The 19,406-nt window shown below is 48.6% G+C and overlaps 2 protein-coding genes across 4 annotated transcripts; one reads left to right on the forward strand and one right to left on the reverse strand.

Annotated features, from left to right (window-relative positions):
- The first annotated feature begins 5,478 nt into the window (after positions 1-5,478).
- tbx21 (T-box transcription factor 21) lies at positions 5,479-12,751 on the forward strand. The gene is made up of 6 exons (XM_088360298.1): positions 5,479-6,206; positions 9,609-9,763; positions 9,831-9,952; positions 10,024-10,182; positions 10,262-10,323; positions 10,802-12,751. Exons 1-6 carry the CDS (start codon positions 5,656-5,658, stop codon positions 11,565-11,567), a joined length of 1,815 nt encoding a protein of 604 aa, XP_088216424.1. The 5' UTR covers positions 5,479-5,655; the 3' UTR covers positions 11,568-12,751.
- osbpl7 (oxysterol binding protein-like 7) lies at positions 12,570-18,414 on the reverse strand. Of its 3 annotated transcripts, XM_088360296.1 has the most exons (23): positions 18,340-18,414; positions 18,206-18,268; positions 16,927-17,090; positions 16,727-16,870; positions 16,587-16,640; positions 16,407-16,520; positions 16,105-16,339; positions 15,924-16,042; positions 15,760-15,849; positions 15,586-15,609; positions 15,221-15,374; positions 15,044-15,147; positions 14,808-14,976; positions 14,587-14,733; positions 14,378-14,514; positions 14,180-14,317; positions 14,040-14,103; positions 13,882-13,960; positions 13,660-13,804; positions 13,431-13,581; positions 13,214-13,340; positions 13,003-13,125; positions 12,570-12,937 (listed from the first exon to the last, which is right to left on the reverse strand). In XM_088360296.1, the coding sequence occupies exons 3-23, from the start codon at positions 17,050-17,052 to the stop codon at positions 12,829-12,831; spliced, it is 2,553 nt and encodes an 850-aa protein (XP_088216422.1). In that variant the 5' UTR covers positions 17,053-17,090; positions 18,206-18,268; positions 18,340-18,414; the 3' UTR covers positions 12,570-12,828. The 3 variants fall into 3 exon arrangements, with proteins under 3 accessions (XP_088216422.1, XP_088216421.1, XP_088216423.1); XM_088360295.1 differs by having other exon boundaries at positions 18,206-18,345; XM_088360297.1 differs by lacking the exon at positions 15,586-15,609 and having other exon boundaries at positions 18,206-18,345.
- Between the last annotated feature and the right edge of the window lie 992 nt (positions 18,415-19,406).

Genomic DNA, 19,406 nt, shown 5'->3' on the forward strand with positions numbered 1-19,406 from the left:
ATGGTGACCGCCCGCCAGCCCCGGCCGCCGCTGTCACAACACATCACGCCTCCCCACCCGCCTTTCTGTCACCAGCGACGGCCCGAGGGGCGGCCTCCACGGTGCGAAATTTATACATGGATGCCAGGGAAGCCAAATCATTTGGGATTTGACCAACAGGAAGTGAGGGCAGAGGTCAAGTTGGATGACATATGCTAGCTAGCTAACCAAGGATAAGCCAAGACGTCCTGTTTGTCAGCCAACACATCTTAAAAACATTTCATAGAATATATCAAATAGCTTTGGATTCCAACATGTCGCCACAAATGCCACAAAGCTTGCGCCAGGCACAAAAGGTCATGTTCATGCCCTGCTGTCTGAAAAGTCCAAAGGTCCGAGCCCGGAGCCACAGTGACACCGTGGCTCTGGGCGCTCGTCAGCCGTCACCGCTGATCCTCTGTGCCATGGCTGCAACGCTGCCCGCCGGGCACATGGCGGCACCGCGGCGGACGGCGGGCAGGTTCTGACCTGAAATTAAACAAAAAGTCTTCACGCCAGAGGTGACGCCTGGACATTAACGGATATGTAGTCACTGTGCAAGCAAGCGAGGTCAACGCAGGGATGAAACAGGGCGAGAGGAGGCGGGCAAGGGTTGAGGGGGCACGACTTCATGTGATCTGTCGCAGCTCCACGGCCGAGTAACCATGCGCGTATTAACACTGACGGGAGCGAGAAGTGACACATACCGGCCTTCGGGGGCCCTGACTATACGCCGCAAACGTCCACGTGCCGTCACACGCCAAATCCGACTCACACCTGCACCGTTAGTATTATTAGAAACAACCAGTAGCGCAAAGAAACAAAGTAACCTTGCTACTGTATTGCAGTAGATTTTTCAGATAACTAATATTGTGCTGGACACAGCAGTAAAATTCAAATAGAAAGATTAAAAAAAAAATTAACTATAAAAAAGACACGCACAAGGAGAAGACAAGAGGCTCCAAAATTGAGCCCTGGGCCACTCCGCCTAAGAAGAGCAGTGCTGGTCTATCTCTTGGCATTAAAAAAGACATTTTCCGTCTTGTACAAGCGCAACAAGCGGGCACATTTTGGTCCCGGCGACGGATGAAAGGTGTCAGAAAGAGATGCCCGAGCAGATTGACGTCACTCTGAGCAGCGGAGGGCACGCGGCGGTCACTGGGGGGCAAGGCGGCGGTCAACGGGGGCTGCAACAACATCCCGAGGAGGATGAGAGGGGAGGCGAGGATGGTGAGGAGGGGGTGATGGTGTTGATGGTATGGAAAGAGGGCAGGGCAGGGCTGAGGTGGGGCGCGGCGGGGGGGATTTGTAGCTGGGGCCACGCCGCCATCATGTCAGATGGTGTCAGGGGCAATCAACGTTACTTGTAATTTTCTGAACAATTAGAGTGCTTATATTGAGAACGTTCACCAGCTGACAAACACTGGCTCAAGGACTTCCTCACAGCTAACAGACACATGTGAGAACACACACACACATGCATGAAGCTACACATTCGCACAAACACATATGCACTTGAAAGAATGCTCACTGCTCACTTTTATCTTGGAAGACAAAATCTACATAAGCAACTTTTTTTTTTTTTTTCAGGAATGGTTGAGAGGTAATGTCCCTGGCAGGCCCTAATATGGATGGGTGTGTCAAGCTTTAACACGTTGAGTGCGTTTCAGGCTCTAACACGCTCTTCTGCTCCTCGCAGGACTTTTCACAAAGCTTCAACATCTCACACAATACCCCCCCCCCCCCACACACACGTCCCTGTGACCCCTGTAGTTGCCGTGACATCCACGCAAGCGAGTCTCTGCCCACATCCTGTCCGCTCGCATCGACTGGTCGCTCGTCATGGGCCGACTCCCGTCTCCACCTCGCCCGGACAGGAAGCACGTTAGGACCGGCAAACCCGGGACGAGACACAAATGAGGACAAGCCGAACGTGACTTCATATTGCTGGCTCCACCCACAAGGCTTACCGGCTTTTTTGTTACGTCTATTATTATTCATTTTTTAACTGCGTTCTCAGTTGAAAAAAATGCTGTTTACATGGATGAGAGGATGATAAAGTTGGAGGCTCAACAACACAAAGATCATCAGCCCCTCCGTCACGCATGTATAAATACAACCCCTGACCCCGGGGGCTCAATTCAAACCAGCAAGAGTCCGACCCCCCCCCTCTTTGTGCTCCTTGTCCAGATCCTTCATACAGGCCTCCTCCGATCACCTCCTCCTCCTCTCATCGTCTAATTAGGATCTCGGGCATCATTGGAGCCGCCGCCCTTGGCGTCTGAGGGCACCAAGGCTGATTCCATCTGACGTAACAAGTCAATGCCACGGGGACAGATGCTAATTTTAATTAATTAAATGGAAGGGTCAGCTTGTTAAGAACAAGGACCAGAGGAGGGGGAAGGGTGGAGGGGGTGATTTGGACCAGACAGAACTTTCTTCCTGTGGTCCCAAAAGCAAAATGAAAGGCAGGAGTTAAGTGATGGCGCTGAAAGTCAAAGCTCCAAAAATGTGGTTGACGTCAAAAATAAACAAGAGTGTGACACATTTGTCTTAATTTTCCCCAGCCCACCCTTTCAAGCCACCTCCACCTCCGCCGTGACTCCGCCCCCCTGACCTAGTTTGGGCATTTGATCCCAACTGGAAGATCAGCCCCTAGAGGGGGCGCCGTGTCAACCCGCTGCCATGTCAATTGCTGCACAAAGGGCAGCCTTTGTCACTTCACATTTTCGAGCCTTTTCCATTGTTGTTCATGGGGTACACCCCCCCCATACACACACACACACACCTTCCCCAAAAGAACTGAGTTTAGGATTTATGTATCTACTAAATGTCATAACCAGAAAATTTTTGTCGCCGTGCGTGGTGGGTCTGAAAAAGTCGAATACTTTTGCCATTGCTGTTTTGCGGGTGTCCATCAGGTGGCTGGCGGATGACTCAGAGTGGCGGGGCGTTTTAGCGGCCTGTCCTTTGATGAGGCCCGGCGCAAATTAGCGCTATCTTTGCCAGCGCCACTTACTATTTCACAGCAGGAGAGTGAGCGCCGCTTCTGGCGGGGAGTTGGACCTGGCATCACGGCAGCGGCGGCGGTGGCCGCTGCGGTGCCGCCGGTCGGAAGCCATCACGCGCAGCCGGCCTAATGCCGCTGATGAGAAAGAGGCCGCCCGGGGGACCCGAGTGGCCCCCGGAGGTGCGGCCTCTCGGCGTCAGGTTAACCCGAGCTGACAGACGGGCGGCGTGGACGTGGACGTGCACGCGCTTGCACACGCAGAAAGTCGCGGAAATAGCCGTCGCTGTGACCATGATAACGACATTTACGCCAGAGGTTCTCAAAGTTTTTGGGTCCAGCCACGCGAGTTGTGAGTTCGGCGACGGAATGAATGATACGTGACGGGACTCCCGTGATTCATAGGAAGCAAAACAGAGGTCGCAATGCTGATAATTGTTTTGCTGCTCCGATAAAGTTTTTAGTTGGAGGCGAAAGAAAAAAAAACGCAGCGTTGATCTCCTGGAATGTCATCCACCAGCGAGCCAGCTCCACTGGGACCAAACCAAAATGCCTCGGACCCCCGCCCTGACCGTGTAACTCATCCCGCCACTCTCACTGAAACAGGAGAGCCGCCATCTCGATTTCCTCCGCCAAGCTCGACATTCCTGCATTCTGTCGCATGGCCTGCCGCCGTTTGCCAGCCGGCTGTCGGGACCAGCGTTCTGAATAGAACAGTGACGTCACTACGCTTACTAGAAAACATATGCGGGAAAATCAGAGGCTCTTTCAAGACACCATATCAATACTTTTACTTTTTTTTATCTTTGATGAAGAAAATTGCAGAAGGAAAAAGCTGCGGAGCAAACGAGGCAAGCGAGCACGTTGTCACTTTGGCTGGCATCCGTCGACGTGACGGGTGTTGACTGGAGCCCTGCGTTTGTCAGGCGAGGTGTCCACAGTCAAAGTGCCACGGCCCTCCGTGTTGACACTCATTAGTGAGGGGGCTCGTACGCGGGGGCCAGAGGGCGGCGAGCAAGGCGAGAGGCTGCATCCCGCTAAAAATAATTCATTTCTCTTGATTGATTCAGATCGCGCTCGACTGATAGCTGCGTGATTCGGAAGGCCGCTGATCGGCAAGACCTCCGGTTGGCAACTTGTTGGCAACCGGAGTGGTGCTCTGAGGGGCCGGCCCGCCTCAACGGATTTGGACCACACACCGCTCGCTTAGCGATCATTTGAACGGAACCAGCATTTGAAACTCTGGCACTGTCATTGAGTGTCATTTTCACGATCTCAAATGTCAATGAACACGATAGAACGCTAACCGTTGTGAGCATACCGAGCATTTCATGACATAATAAATAGCTTTTGATCCAAAAAGGTTCTTTAGGTAAAGTGTCAGTGTTCAGAGTCACATGAGTGACATCATGGTGGAAAGCTCGACTGCACGATTTATAATGTGAGGTGAGGTGGAGGTCCAGAGTGACCCACTGCACTGGATGTAGCATTGATTAGCCGCTAATAATACCCACAGGAAGTGGCAGCTTGTTGCTTGCTGAAGAATACATTTGCACTTTGCCAAGGCGCACCGTGTGTGAACCCTGCGAAGTGTTCTGGTTTTTTTTTCTTCTTCATTTCTTAACATAGATGGAGTCCCCCCACCCACCCAACCACCCCCAAGCCTTCTTCACACCCAGCCTGCAGATCGCGAGGAACATATGCCGCGTTAACGACAAACCCGTGCCAAGCTGACACAGGCATACCGGATACTTCTAACGAGAGAAATTACATGACGACTGATTAGCAGCTACATCACAGGAGGAGGCCCAAACACCATGCAGATACCACAAAGTTGTTAAAAGTCACTCAGCTGGATGAAGCTGCACCAAACTTAGCATAGCATGCAAACCAACGCAACGCCAGCACATTGATGTTGATTTAAGGACTTTTTGTCAGGCGTGCCATAAAGGCACGATGTGGATATTTATGGCACAGGAGGTGGCAGAGGAGTTTTTGTGCAATGGAAAGGCACAGCTGACTTAAAACATGAGTGAGGAAGATGATATGAGGGGGAGAAACAGTCATGAATGACTAAAGGAAAGAGTTTTTCTTGCCATGGAAAATTGGTGGTCGTGGTGAATGTGGAAGATTATTAATATGCAAAACATTTTTAAAATTGGATTCATTGAAATCATCTTTAATAACACTGACTGGTCAGCAGCAACGGTGGTGAATTTTGGCACCAATTTCAAATCCTTTTTTTCTAGCACATCAGGGTTTTGAGATATATTCATGTCTTGAGGGCACTGAATATATTGAAGAGATCTTTGTTTGACTTAGCTGAGAATTGGATGAAGACATCTGTTGACACAATTGATGACTTCTTGTCATGCGCGTGCATGCGCTGCACAGGGGGACACACCTCCGCAATAAGGGCGCGCGCGCGCTACACATCCCACACATGAGTTTGCACAGAGAGAGTGCTGCCTGCCAGTCAGTCGGTCGGTCGGTCGCAAAGTCAGTGACAAAGTCATCGAGGGAGTTGTGCAGTCGGTGTTGCAAGGATCCGAGGTGGAAACTCGGGAGCAGACGCTCGCTCCCGCGTTTGGATGCGCACGCGAGCCTTATGACTTTAGTGGGGGCTGCAAATGGGTGGCACGGGTGGCAACCTCTACCTCAGCATGTTGACCGGCGCCACCGAGGCGCACAGCCTGGCAAAGAGCCCCGAGGTGAACGGACACCTGCACCGCGGCGGGGCCAAGGACCCGGCCGAGCTCAAGATGGGCATCCAGGACGCGCGCTTCTACTACCAGGACTCTCTCGCGGGTGGCCAGGACGCCCTGGCGCTGCAGTACCACCCGGAGCAGGCGCTCGGCGGCTTCGGACCCGCTGCGCAGCCGGCACGCTTTTACGCGCAGACGCTGGGTGGCTGCAACTACGCTGGCGCGGGCTCCCCGCAGAGGAGCGTCGCCCGGCCGGGCTACGGGGACGGGTTCCCGGCGGTGGGCAAAGACGCGTATCCGCCGTCACCGGACAGCTTCGGGGGGGCGGCGGCGGCGGGCTACCAGCGGGCCACCGCGCTCTACCCGCTGCCCGGCTTGCAGCTGTGCGGCAAGACACAGGCGCTGCTCAACAACTACCCGCTGTGGGCCAAGTTCCACAAGTTCCACACCGAGATGATCATCACCAAGCACGGCAGGTGAGCAATTCCACGTCACAAACACACTTGATCCAACTTTGTTTACAATTAACATTTCTGAAAGTTGACTTCTACGTACTTCATTATAATGAATGATGATTGTATGTTTTTTGATTGTAAGTATGTTTTTGAGACGCTTCTATATGTTCCAAATTGCGCAAAAATTTCAGATATTCTCAAACATATTTGTAATATTCAACGTGTTATCTGCATGTATGAAATGATGGAATTTTATATTGAGGGACATGCACACGAATTTGACCAATCATTTAATATTCTTCATAATTATTCACAAAGTGACTAAAATAAGTTACTCCACTGTTTACTAAAAGTATAATTTATGAAACAAAATTATATAGTTTTTATTTCAGAATTGTTTTAAATCCTAATTATTGCACCATTGATGTGGTTGAGGCATATGTCGGCTTGTTTGACAGAAATATTTGATCATAATCATAATATTTAAAATAACAGCCCCAGTGTTTATTGCTAAACATTAAACTGATATTGAGACATTTAAATTACATTCTAATTTGCAGTTGGCTCGCAGTGCTTTGCATTGTTAAATTTGTCACAGACATGATCCAATTTGGAAAAAAAAAGTTTAGTGACATTGAGTTAATTTCCTGTTTAAAAATATAATTATAATTAATAGAAGACTGTAGTTCAAAAGGTGCCACAGAAATATTTAATATTCTGCATTAAAAAGCTGTAAGGAAAACAGACGCTGTTCAAAAATTATACAATCTAAATCATATAATCATGATGATCATATTTAGACACTTGTTTGACACGCAGTGACATAAAAAATATTTGATCTCTTTGGTGTTTGAAGATTTCAACTTGACTCGGAAATTCAATTTACGTCCCAATAAAAATATTGATATTCATTTTGCACAGTTCCGTCAAATTATTCATTCAACTTCACAAATTGGAAAAAAGTAATGTTTTGATGCTGGCACCATTTAATTTCATGGAGATGGCACTTTTTCATTGAGTTTCAAATTGTTTCTTTTTTTAATTAAGTTCTACATATTTTCAAAGCCTCTCATTTAATATCAACACGTAGTCAAACATTATTTCCCCACCTGTGACAATGAAAAAAAAAAGAAAATATTTCTAGGACAACTGCAGGACTTTGGAGGAACAAAAAAGGCAAATTTTCATTTTTTTGCCTTTGACTCGCTTCAGTCAGGTACTGATTCAAATACGGAGGAGAGAAGTTGAACAAATCTCCAGAGCTGGTGAAAGTTCACAAGGTGAAGCACCTTTGAAGCCGCTTTGAGCCTTTGCAGCTCCTCGGCCAGTGCACATTTTCAATAAGTCCCAAAAAAGAAAAATCATTTGTGAGTCCATCACAAGCGGTTGCAGAAGAACCAGCACCTCCTTCGCACTTCTGCATTCCATCGTATCTTCAGGGAAGGACGACAACTCTTTTCTACCTCGCTAAGTGTCAAAATAAAACTAAAATTACACATTTTTCTCCACTTTTTACCAAGGCTAAATAATTCATTGAATTCAAATTGACAATGTAATGTGTTGGAATGCCATTTTCAAATTGCAATTGGAAAAATGACATTTATAGCTTGTGTCATGGGGAAAATATTTGTATAATTTATAAATATGTATTGCAATATTTACAAAATAATACAATGAGGCGACGAACCATTAATATGATTTTTTTAAAGCCTGTCGAAGCAAACCAATAAATACTTTGATGTGGCCCATGATGAAATACTTGAAGTTTGACCCTTCTCAGAGAAAAGTTCAAGATCAAACTCTAAAATATGAAGGGGGAAAAAAAAGATACAATTCTTTTTTAGGTGTCTTCCCACAAGAGTTTCATATTCAAAGTGGGGAAACTCAAGTGGGTTTCTTTTCTATTTCAAGTCCTCACTGATGATAAGCAACATGTCAGTCATCATGATTTGAAAATATTTCATTTGAATATTAGGAAATCATCGAAAAAAAGAAAGCAGAAGTGCGACCATGTCGAGTTGTGACAGTCATTTCCTGTTCACGCTTCATCTTTGCAGAAATGGCGCTCGAGTGTGCGAGCAAGCGCCTCGTCGGACATCAAAGCAGGCGCTTTCTCGAGTCAACAAGTCTCGCAGACGCCCAAACTGATTCGTTAATTTTACAATAAGAGGTCAAAAAAGATCATCTGCAAACTGTCGTATCATGTTTTAAAATCTACACGCTAGGACTGGCACAAAAATTCTATTAGCGTCTATGGTGGTGCCAAAGCACTAAATTTGTCCTCGACAAAAAATTCCTCCCCTAACTTCATCATAACCACATAGAGGCCACAAGGTGGCACCAAAGCACTATTTTTGTTGGAAAGAAGTCTCACCTTTAAGGGGTCCCTGGACCCAACAGGTTTGCGAAGCCCTCGGACTAAATATAGCATTCCGTGTTGGCGGCAGCTGCAGACTGCCACGTCGCGGTCACAGACGATCAGGCGAGTGTACGCGCTGACAAGAAGCCGACCTGAGCTCCTGTCCACATGCATCAGCAGGTGCACCGGTGCGCAAGAGTCGCCCCCCCACCCCTCGACCCGTCGTCCGCTTCCTCTCCCGTACATTCGGCCCTATGCTGTACCAGCCAAAATGCCAGTACCGGACTTCCTCCCAGGACTCGCTAGCATCTGCGTTGACGGATGAACTGCCGTTTGCTGTTAGCATCAGTACAGTGGAAGGTTTCCAGATTTGATTATCGAAGAATCACCTTCCAAGACTCTCCAGAGTGGATTGCAGTTACATTTGTGATTTAAAAATATATATTAAAAAAATGAACATACAGCACTATAGTAACATCTAGTGGTTAACAGTGAAATTACACCCAATACAAACCAAACCCCAAAAAACTGGCCAAGCGTCTGACAGAGCAACGCTAAAACAACACGACTCTAAAATGGCCGCCCCTCAGGTGCCCGGCTGACACCCGACAAACGCTTTCCTGCCTTTACACACCTCACTTATTTTGATGCTGCCAAAGCGCCTGAGGGAACAATTATATTCATTTGCATAAGCGCATTTCACATTAAGCTAAACAGCATTGTCAACATGCAGGAGAGCCACACACTGTGTATTTGAAGCAAAAAACCATCTGGATGAGAAGTCAAAGAAATGTTTTGCTGGACTTACTGGAGTGAAGCAGCAGGAGGACACCAAAAGACCTTCCTTTAATCCAAACAAAGTGGCAGGTGAAAACGAAAACATCCAGATAATCCAAAGATTCGACTCGTCACTAGGACGTGGAAGCAACCAGACTTGAAACAAACTGGGTAGTTAAGTAATCAACAGGCCCAGGTGGGCTGAGAATGAATTTGATTGGCTGGCAGCAGAGGGAAAGGGGAGGGGCTAAAGACCTGAACCTTAAATACCGTGTTTTTTTTTTCAGGAGGATGTTCCCGTTTCTCAGCTTCAACATCAGTTCGCTGGACCCGTCGGCCCACTACAACGTGTACGTGGACGTGGTTCTGGCCGATCAGCACCACTGGCGCTACCAGGGCGGCAAATGGGTACAGTGCGGTAAAGCCGAGGGCAACATGCCAGGTACTCTCATTCGCTGGGCTTCCACGTGATGTTTTTGGACTTTTGAGTGATGTTGTGATCGGTGCAGGGAACCGGATGTACGTGCACCCGGACTCGCCCAACACTGGCGCCCATTGGATGAGGCAGGAAGTGTCCTTCAGTAAACTCAAACTCACCAACAACAAGGGCGGGAGTAACAATATGGCACAGGTAAGAACCCAACCCTGCATTTTTTAGTTTTAGATTTAGTTTTGATCTTTTTTTGATGTTCTTGTGCACAGATGATCGTTCTGCAATCCCTGCACAAGTACCAGCCGCGTCTGCACGTGGTGGAGGTAAAGGAGGACGGCAGCGAGGACGCCTTCCACGCGTCCAAAGCGCAAACCTTTGTCTTTCCCGAGACGCAGTTCATCGCCGTCACCGCCTACCAGAACGCCGACGTGGGTGAAAGTTTCAAAGCATGAAATTTCACCGTCTGGAAAATGTCCAATTTTCTCTTATTGATTTTCTTCCTTGTAGATAACACAGTTGAAAATCGACCATAACCCCTTCGCCAAAGGTTTCCGTGACAGTTACGACACGTGAGTGCAGTAAAATTTCTTTCGCGTGGATTTTAAAAGTCTACACACCCCAATCCAAATTCCATTTTTTTGGAGACATTTTTCAGGGGTGTGTAGACTTTTTATATGCATTACCATACTGTATCATTATTCATAACGATGCACGTTTAAATGTGCTTTGCGATCATGTGTTAAAACCGATGCATCTGCTTAAACAGACTAAACACAAAAAAAGAAGGACAAGATTAAATCGAAGATAAGATTCTTGTTTTCATTGCGGTCAAACAGACAACACGTGATGGAACAAGATAACACGACAAACATTTCTTTTTAAGTAAATTACAGAAACAAAGTCTATTTTTTCCAAGTAAATAGTCGTGCCCTTTGTGGAGATAGTTGATAGATGTTTGAGGTTTTGAGGCAGGAAGTCACAAGTTCGCTAACCTCCCCCCCCCCCTTCCCCTTCCTCCTCCTCCCCCCCCCCCTGTCGCCCGCCTAGTTTGTACGCACCGCCCGACCCAGAGCGCCTCACCCCCTCCCCCACGGAGAGCCAGCCACTCCTGCCTGGAGGTTGCTACCCTTCGGGGTACCTTCCGGACCCCTACATCGGCCCCCTGCCCCAGAGCCGTTTCTATGGCCGGGAAGCAGCGCTGGGCGGCCAGCAGCACAAGGACGCCCCCTCCAGCCCGGGGCCGCACTGGTACTTGCCGTCCCAGCAGGCCGTCACCCCCAACCGGCTGGACTTTGCTTCATCCTTCGAGGGCGACTTCTCCGGGAACACCCTCTACAAGCCCTTCCCTCTGCAGACGCCTCCGTTGCCGACCCTCAGCTACTACCCCGAGCACCCGTTTGCCTCCAGCAGCGTGTCCACCACGGTGGGGTGGAGCACCACTCGGGCCCCGCCTCAGTACCTGGCCAGTAAGCCGGCACCCAGCCTGGCTTGGTTCCGTCCCATGTCCTCGTCGCCCACGGCGCCCGGTAACTCCAGGCTGCACGTCGCCCCCCTCCACCCAGGCCCGTTGGAGCCCCTCTCCCTTGCCGACAAGGTCAAAGACGGGGCGGGGGCCGAGCAACATTGGCTGGAGCCGCCCTCGGTGAAGTCGCCCAACTCGCTGGACTCTGCCCCGTTTGAGGGCGGCGCGAGCGACGTCAAGAAGAGGAGGGTGTCGCCTTACACGTCCAGCACTGAGAACTCGCCACCGCCCAGTTGTGGGGCGCAGATGTGTGACAAAGACGCAGATTACTTTGGCTATTATGCTCACTGAGCCACACCTCCCCACCACCACCGCCACCAGACACCGCTTCGCTAAGCAATGCCATGTACTGGGGTACGCTTTGTCCTCGTAGAATTACTCTGGCGCACTGGTAGAACAAGGGTTCGAAAAAAGAAGGCGGGAACTTTTTTTTGTGCTGACTTTCAGTATGTCAGGATGCCAAGCGGCCATGACTAGTTGGAAAAAAAAGTGAAGAAAAGTCATTTTTCAACAACACTCTATTCTCGTATTTCATTTCGGAGAAGACGTCTTTATTCTAAGAAAAAAGAAAGATTTGTATTATAAAAAAAAAAAAAAATTGTTTCAGAAAAATGTGACTTTTTTTCCTTTATCATTGCACCTTTTGTTTTCCTTGATTCCTGCAGTGATGTCATATTTATACACGACAATCATATCAGAGATTTTTAATTGGCCTCACACTCAGGTAGGGAGGGAGGAGTCAATTCCGGGTGACCATAGTCTCGTTACATTCAAAGTGTGAAAAATTAAATTACGTCCCCCACCCTGAGGTCAAAAATAAATCCGAACATTTGGAGGCGGTGACAGACTACAGAGGTGAATCAATGGTTGGCGACAGTTACCGTAATCTCCAATGGTGCGTTTGAGGCCAGTGGTAAAGAAGAGTATTGCAGGCTGCGGTCCCTTCTTCTTCTGTGGTCCCCCAAAAGTGGGTCACTCACACACCTGGAGCCAAACAGACACTTGTCACCACTGTAAGCAGGAAGTGGAAAGTGACCACACAGACCCCCCCCCAGGGCGGCAGGGTACAGGGGGGGGGGGGGGGGGCAATGTCTGTCTGCGAGAGAGCCACCGAGTCACAACCGCAAATGACAGAAGCAGTTCCAATGGTAGAGGTCTGAGTCGAAACAGAGCATCTTCATCGTGACTGATGTCTCACGCTGAGGTCACAGCGAAAAATAAATGAATCAAATAAAACGGGGCTGCTGTGCATATTTGAAAGACAAAACAAGCAATAACCATCCTGCCAAAAAGTGAGATTTCTAAAAGTGTTATTTATTCAAGGTGGCACAATTGAGTAATGTTGTACTGTTGCTTCTTATTTTCTATTCAAATAAAAGCTTAAAGGAAACATAGTATGCATTTTTTCGCCCCATACACACACACACACACACACACACACACACACACACACACACACACACACACACACACAAGTTGAAATAACAGTGATCCGATCACGGCCATTCTCAGCCGACCACGAGCGGCTTCTGTTTGTTTTTGTGCGCCAATGTCACCACAGCGTGATACACGGGAGCTTTGCAAAGCCGGGATCCTCTCGGAGTTTCCAGTAAGTCTCGTTTGTCAACCACACGTCGCGTCCACAAGTGTCTTTGGCTTTTCTGGAACGACAACACAAACAATTGGTTTCGATTTTTCATCATATCTGAAGGATGGGTGAACTGACGTGAAGAACGCCGGGACGTGCTCCTCTCCTTTCTTGCCGAGTTCCTTCCTCCTCTCCCTCTGCAGCTCCTCGATCTCATCTTTCTTTCGGTCCGTCTCCTCCACTAGGCCTTCCTCCAGCATCCTGCTCACGAGACAACGAGCGGCAGCGCGTCAGCAACGTGGCTACTTCCCGCAAACCGCTCCCAGTTTGTGTTTGCGACTCCTCTGACCTCTGGTCGGGGCGCAGGCGGCTGTCAGTAGGGGGCAGCAGAGGTTTGAGGTCTGCCGTGAGCTGGTTGAGCTCCATGGCAAAGGTAGAGAAGCCGTAGTAGATCAGGTGGTCTTTGGGTTGAGGATCTGAGGAGGCGGGACAAGCCGAGATGGGAGGAAGTGAAGAGAGGACACAGTGGAAGATGCTTTAAAAAAAAAAAAAAAAAAAAAACTCACTTGGCTTCCAGATGCATTTGGGGGTGGGCAGCGTGTCACAGAAGATCCCCTCATGCCAGAGACCTCCAAAGCGGTGGATGACGCTGCCACTCTGGTCCAGTACGGTGCCCTGGACCTCGTTCTTGTTGGCGTCCGAGCCCCAGTAGCGAGACTGCAAAGGAGGGGGACGATAAAGCACAAACAAACGGGGGGGGGGGGGGGGGGGGACTTTTAATGGTCAGCCGCCCACCTTGACAAAAGTGATTTTGCAGGTACACGCGTTGCTCTTCAGGTTGCGGATGGTGACTTCCCCGTAATGTTCCAGGTAGCGCTGCTGACTCAGCACGTTGTGGATGCACGTCACCACTTTGTTCCACTCGTAGTGATCTCCGTACCTGACGCCGCAGCGACGAGCTCGTCAAGCAAGCAAACCTCTGCCGAGGTTCTCCAGACATCACGTGGCTTGGCTTACCTGGGAACGGTGACGTTCACCATCCCGGTTGGCACGATCTCCAGCGACTTGCCCCAAAATTTGTTCTTCCACCTCTGGTCTGTTTTGAGAGATCAAGAGGAGCAAAGATGAGCTGAAGACCTGGCGCTGCTTTCACTTCTACGATCGGTAAGTGTCACCTTGCCAGAAGGAGTAGTTCTCGGATTCTGCATGGCAAGCGGAGATGGGCGGGTGGTGGCACACCTGATTCATAATGAGACATCAAAATTAAAGTGTGTCCTAAAGTGTGAAAGATTGCATAGACAGATTATTGTTTGACCTGCTCGCTGATGAAACGAAAAGCGCGGTCTTCCCGCACGCACTCATAGGTCTCCCCCAGAACCGGGTTGAAGGGCTTGTAGCGGTTTCGGAAGGTGGCGGTGGAGTAGCCCGAAATGGCGAAGGCGGCAATGTAGACCTGACGGAGAGAGAATATTTTTTGCCTTTTGCTGACTCCTATGTTTTTCCCATGACGTACCATCCTCTGGTAGGGGTCGGCGGTGGCGGCGGCGGTGTCGAGCAGCTGGCTGTACTCCAGCTCCTCGCACAGTCGCTGCAGCAGGTTGACGGGCTCGTTGAGAGCGGCCGGCATGGACACGCGAGCCAGGTCCTTGCCTGTGCCGCAACGTCCACGCTCATTTGTCATTTTTTGCCAGGCGGTGTGAGCTGGAATGTGCCATGACGTACCGATGTTGTTGTAGAGGATGGCCATGAGGCCCACGTGACTGTTGTCAGGACACGGCGCAGGAAGCGTTGTTCGCTGGCCGCTGCTCTTCGGAGCCACGTTGTGAGGAGATCTGGTAATGCTGGCGCGGTACTTTCGGGTGGCGGATACTGCGGGAAAGGCCGACCCAAGTGAGGTTACATTCCACTTACGACGGAATGTAGTCAATTTGCAAATGACTCACGATGTCCTTCCTCCGGCTCGGAGTTGGACGTGCTACCGTCGCTGAGTCCCGACTCATCCGACACGTCAGAGGAACTCCCAAACAGGAAGTCATCGCTGGCGTCGAAATACTCGGCCGTCGACTCGGCCACTGAGGGAGGCCTGCGGGATGATCGCCTCCCCGCTGCCACCTACAGGACGAAGCGAAGCAGATCGGGCTAGCGCACATTTGGTGGGGGGGACCTTGAAAGGTTTCACCTCATCCGTGTGGGAGTTGTCGATGTCGTTGTTTTCCCAGACTCCCCGCAGCTTCTGCCGCTCTTGGCACAATGAGTGGTGGACCGTTTGGAGCGTGGCCAAGACTGAAGATGAGAAGAACCTTTGTGACTCAACTCAAACTGTTTCATTGAGCTTCAACTATTGTGTGCGCAATACCTCGCCGTGAAACGGTGCAGATGTCCTGCTGAATCTTCTTGCCCTCTGCAGATGAGGCGGCGTTAAGGGGGGTCAGCTGCGAGTAGACGTCGTCCGGGATGGATGGAACGGAGGCTCCCAAGTTGGAGGAGCTGCTCAGAGGGCCGGAGGACAGCTGGAGAAAAAAAAAACACAGCGTTCAATTCGTCAACTCCACCAAAATAGTCTCACAGTTTAGTACCCTGTTTCCATTTTCAAAATGGTAACAAAATAAGCACTTGTTTGACCAGGCTTGGGTGACTAAAAGGGGCAGAGCTAGACAGTGCCCGGTGTTGATTGGAGGACACAGAACGGTCACAATCAGGATCTGCCCACTAGGAACTCACCGATTTTGTCATCCTACGAACAGGCTTTTAGAATGGAAAGATGACAAGTATTTTTGACCTGTGTATATATAACCCCACCCCTTCCCCAAAACTCATATATACAGTATACGACATTCAGTTCCTTCTAATTGAAAAGTTGTGTCCCAATACTTGTGTCCATAGAAGACTGCTCACCATTCCCAGTGCTTCCACTCTGGATAGGGTGCGAGAGTGACCCCACACTTTTCCTGGCTTTTGCTTCTTTGGCTTCTCCAGGGAAATATTCTGGATTCAAATGAACCAAAATATACGATCAGGAGTCATAAATTAAAAGAGAAAAGGGGTACATGGGCAGGCACCTGTGAGCTGATGATCCGCTGCAGTTCCCCGTTGGTGAACGTCTGGCCCGCCTCCAGCAGCTGCAGCCTTTGGACAAGGCGGTTCAGTTCGGAAAGGTCTAAATTGCAACGGTTCAGTTCTGGAAGGAGGATTAGTTTAGTGAAGCAGCATGCGGCTCTCAACAAAACGTTTGAAATAGACCTTGAGCGCAGACATCAGGAGGCGAACTCTGCTGCAGCCACGCAGAGACTTTGCTGTCGACAGCATCCTTGGCGGAGCTCGGAGGGCAACTCTTTGGCCGACCGCCAAGGAAGGCGGCGTCCAGCGTGAGTCCGTTGTGGGCACCGCCGTGTCCTGCCGCTGCCTCGTTTTTCTTGTACGAGCGATGCGCCTGTAGCTTGGTCACCCAAATGTAGAAGAGCTCGTGGCTCTTTGCCTTCAATTGCACGAGAAACCTTCTTTAGCATCAAACACTGAATGAACTTATGAAACAAAACAATCACCTTCATGTGATACAAAATGTCTCCTGTGTCCAAATCGATCCGGTTGGACTTCTTGTTGATGGACATGACAGCGCTGCTGATGTCCAGAGAGCCCTGCACTCTTCCTATGGACACCTGTTAGCATTTTTCATTAGCATACATCCTAGGAAGCGTTGATGTCTTTTCATCATATGCACTTACATCTTGTTGATTTTTACAATATCTCAAGATCCCTCCCTCCAGTACAAAGTAGCGCTGCACGAATAAAAAAAATATAAAATTACACTGAAAAGAAATATTTAAAGAGAAATTTTTGAAGGGCCAGTTATCTATTTGGTCACCTTGTGCCAGCCTTTAAGCGGCCACTTCCTCCTCTTGAGAAGATAACCTTCACAGACGCCTGGAGTGCTCATCTCTTGAGGATGCTCCCCTGCGGTGTTTGCTTCCACTTGGAAGTCGTCGACCACTTCCCAGTCTTTAATCAGCTGGAAGAAAGAAACCAGTTGGTTGCCCTATTTTGACACGTTTATCTGACCGTCACCTGTCGTGAGTGTCGAGACGACAGAGTGCTGCTGCTACGGGAGGGCGGAGCTTTGTTCCATGTGGGCGGCGACTTCTCCAGGCCGCTCACTAGTGACTGGCTGCGATTGAGGGCCGAGGAAGTCATTTGGAAATCGATCTGATGGGACGCACCCCGCCAACTACCTGCAGGGACCACAATAGTGTTACGTTTAATTTTCTGAGTCAAGACATTTTGTCTTCAGCTGAGAGAAGCACCAAAGACGACACTACACGTGCCGCAATTAGCATGTCCCGGCGTTTCCCCGGCTGACTGCCAGGAGGATTATTAACTTTGTCCTAATTGGTTTTTCAAGCAGACCCTTTTTAGTAACACGAGTAGCTGCACACTCCAATGCAAATAGAAAATTCTCACCACGCAGCAGACACATTTTTGAGGGTGGTTGGGAATCCCTGATATTGAAAAAATATGTTTTGTGGAGACAAAAATAGTGAGACACAGCTCTTCCAACACAATCCATAAATCAATCAGAGGATGGACTAGTTTGAAGTTAATTTTTTGCTATGGACTACATAGCAAGTCCCGTTGACCTTTGACCTCCCAAATCATCCCCCAAGAGGTGCACATGCTCCCTTCAGGTCCTGTGTTACATAAACGGGATGAGAGGATTTGGTAGTGAGCTCGCTAACACACAACTCTCCACAATAATTTTTTCAACTTCAACAAGGCCTGGCTTGATTCATTTTTCTATAACTCCCCGTTAAAATAAGAAAAGATTAAAATCTGAAATGAAACTTTTTTTGGTGATTGGTGACAAAAATAAATTTTCATTTCCTAAGCCCCCTCAACGAGAAAAAGTTCCTCATCGCAAGTAAACACGGCGGCCCAATCGTTTCCCGTCACCCTGGCCAAATACAGCCGCTTTGACCTTTCTGAAGATGTCAGCACTGTCTTGTCAGCTTGCGGTCGGTTGAGATAAGAAGATATCTTAGCACCATCTCGCTGGTACACCCCACAAAATATTTGGGCGATAACGTCCACTCTTGAGCACTCGGGCTGACTGGTGTGATGATGTCAGTGGAGAGGATTTCATCTAAAGCCTTTAAGATGACACCGCACCCCCTCAACCGCAAACACCCCGTCAAGTGACTCGAGCACATGAAAATTTGTGATCGCTTGTGCTCCTAATACCTACAAGCAGTGATGTCATCTCGCACTATTCACCCATAATAATAATTCTACCATATGATATTCATCATCTAAACACTTTTTCCTTTTGATTCTGATTTATGACTCCTACCTGGATTTCAGCTGTGTGAATCATGGTCCATCCATCACAAGACTCTGGAGTGGGGGGGGTCTGCTATAAGAGAACCAGAATCATCAGGTCCGTCCGGGGCGGTTGTTGGCCACTTCCACACACACGTCACTCACTTTGCCGAATAGGATGCGCGTCAACGAGGACACGTGCACCAGGACGTCCTGGTCGTGATCCGTATTAGTGGGAATTACAGCAGGCGGCCCGCAGAGGAGCAGGTGGGGAGGGGGTGGATGCCAGTGTGTGTGTCTGTGTGTGTGTGTTACACCACCTTCTTCATGCTTGTGCACCTCAGATTATCGGCAGCTCCTAAACCGCTAATCCTCAAATTAGCGGCCTAGGAGCTGCCGTTGCTTGTGCCCTTGTTAGACCACACCACCTACAGGCCACATGGTATCATCACAAGTCAATTTTGCAGTTTCTATGCAGCACGTTTTTGGGTGTAAATTCTCATGTTTTCAATCAAACTGGATATTAATGTATAATATATTATTATTATTATTTTGGTCATCACTCAACTCAGTTAAAAAAAGCAACAGAGGCTTCAAATTCTCATGAACACACTGAGGAAAACCACTTGAACATTCCAAAGTCACCATGCCACTTGGCACTTTACTCTTGCACCTTATATACAGATTTACACGTTTTCACTTTACTTCTATGACCACTGATTGTACTTCTGCTGCTGTGTATGTATGTGTGTGTGTGGGGGGGGGTTGTGTGTTATGTCTGTATTATGTCAATACTCTTATTACACACCGTGTGTGTGTGTGTGCGTGTGTGTGAATGTGAGAGAGTATTTTATTGTATAGTATTGCACATGTTTTATCAGCATGTTAGTGTTTGAATGACTGCAATGTGTAAGTGTGCATTGTCTGTGTTTATGTTGTGAATGAATATGTCAGAGAAAGAATTGTAAATTCAGTATGAGTAAGTTAGCTGTGTGTGTATGTGTGTGTGAGAAAGAAAGAGATTTATGTCAATGTCTTATTTAAATGTTTTTAGTTAAACTGCACATTGGAGACTGGTCAAACGCAATTTCAAACTTCTGTGGTAACCCTGTTACATAGGATCTTTGACAATAAAGTAAACTTGAACTTGAACTTGAAATTGTTTAATGCCACTTGAAGTATAAATATGGAAGTCTCAAATGTGATCATAACATGTCTACTTAGTACAAAGA

This window comes from Syngnathus floridae, chromosome 18 (genome assembly GCF_059516105.1).
Source record: "Syngnathus floridae isolate MCC-2025c chromosome 18, RoL_Sflo_1.0, whole genome shotgun sequence".
In the NCBI taxonomy this organism is placed as follows: domain Eukaryota; kingdom Metazoa; phylum Chordata; class Actinopteri; order Syngnathiformes; family Syngnathidae; genus Syngnathus; species Syngnathus floridae.

Excerpts from the sequence above, each read along its gene's own strand:
- tbx21 (XM_088360298.1), top strand. The coding sequence starts at position 5,656 with ATGGGTGGCACGGGTGGCAACCTCTACCTCAGCATGTTGACCGGCGCC. Across the intron at positions 9,764-9,830 it reads AGCCGAGGGCAACATGCCAG|GGAACCGGATGTACGTGCAC; the intron begins GTACTCTCATTC and ends TGATCGGTGCAG. Across the intron at positions 10,183-10,261 it reads CCGCCTACCAGAACGCCGAC|ATAACACAGTTGAAAATCGA; the intron begins GTGGGTGAAAGT and ends TCTTCCTTGTAG.
- osbpl7 (XM_088360296.1), bottom strand. The coding sequence starts at position 17,052 with ATGACTTCCTCGGCCCTCAATCGCAGCCAGTCACTAGTGAGCGGCCTG. Across the intron at positions 16,340-16,406 it reads ACATTTTGTATCACATGAAG|GCAAAGAGCCACGAGCTCTT; the intron begins GTGATTGTTTTG and ends GTGCAATTGAAG. Across the intron at positions 12,938-13,002 it reads CACGTCCCGGCGTTCTTCAC|AAAAGCCAAAGACACTTGTG; the intron begins GTCAGTTCACCC and ends TTGTCGTTCCAG.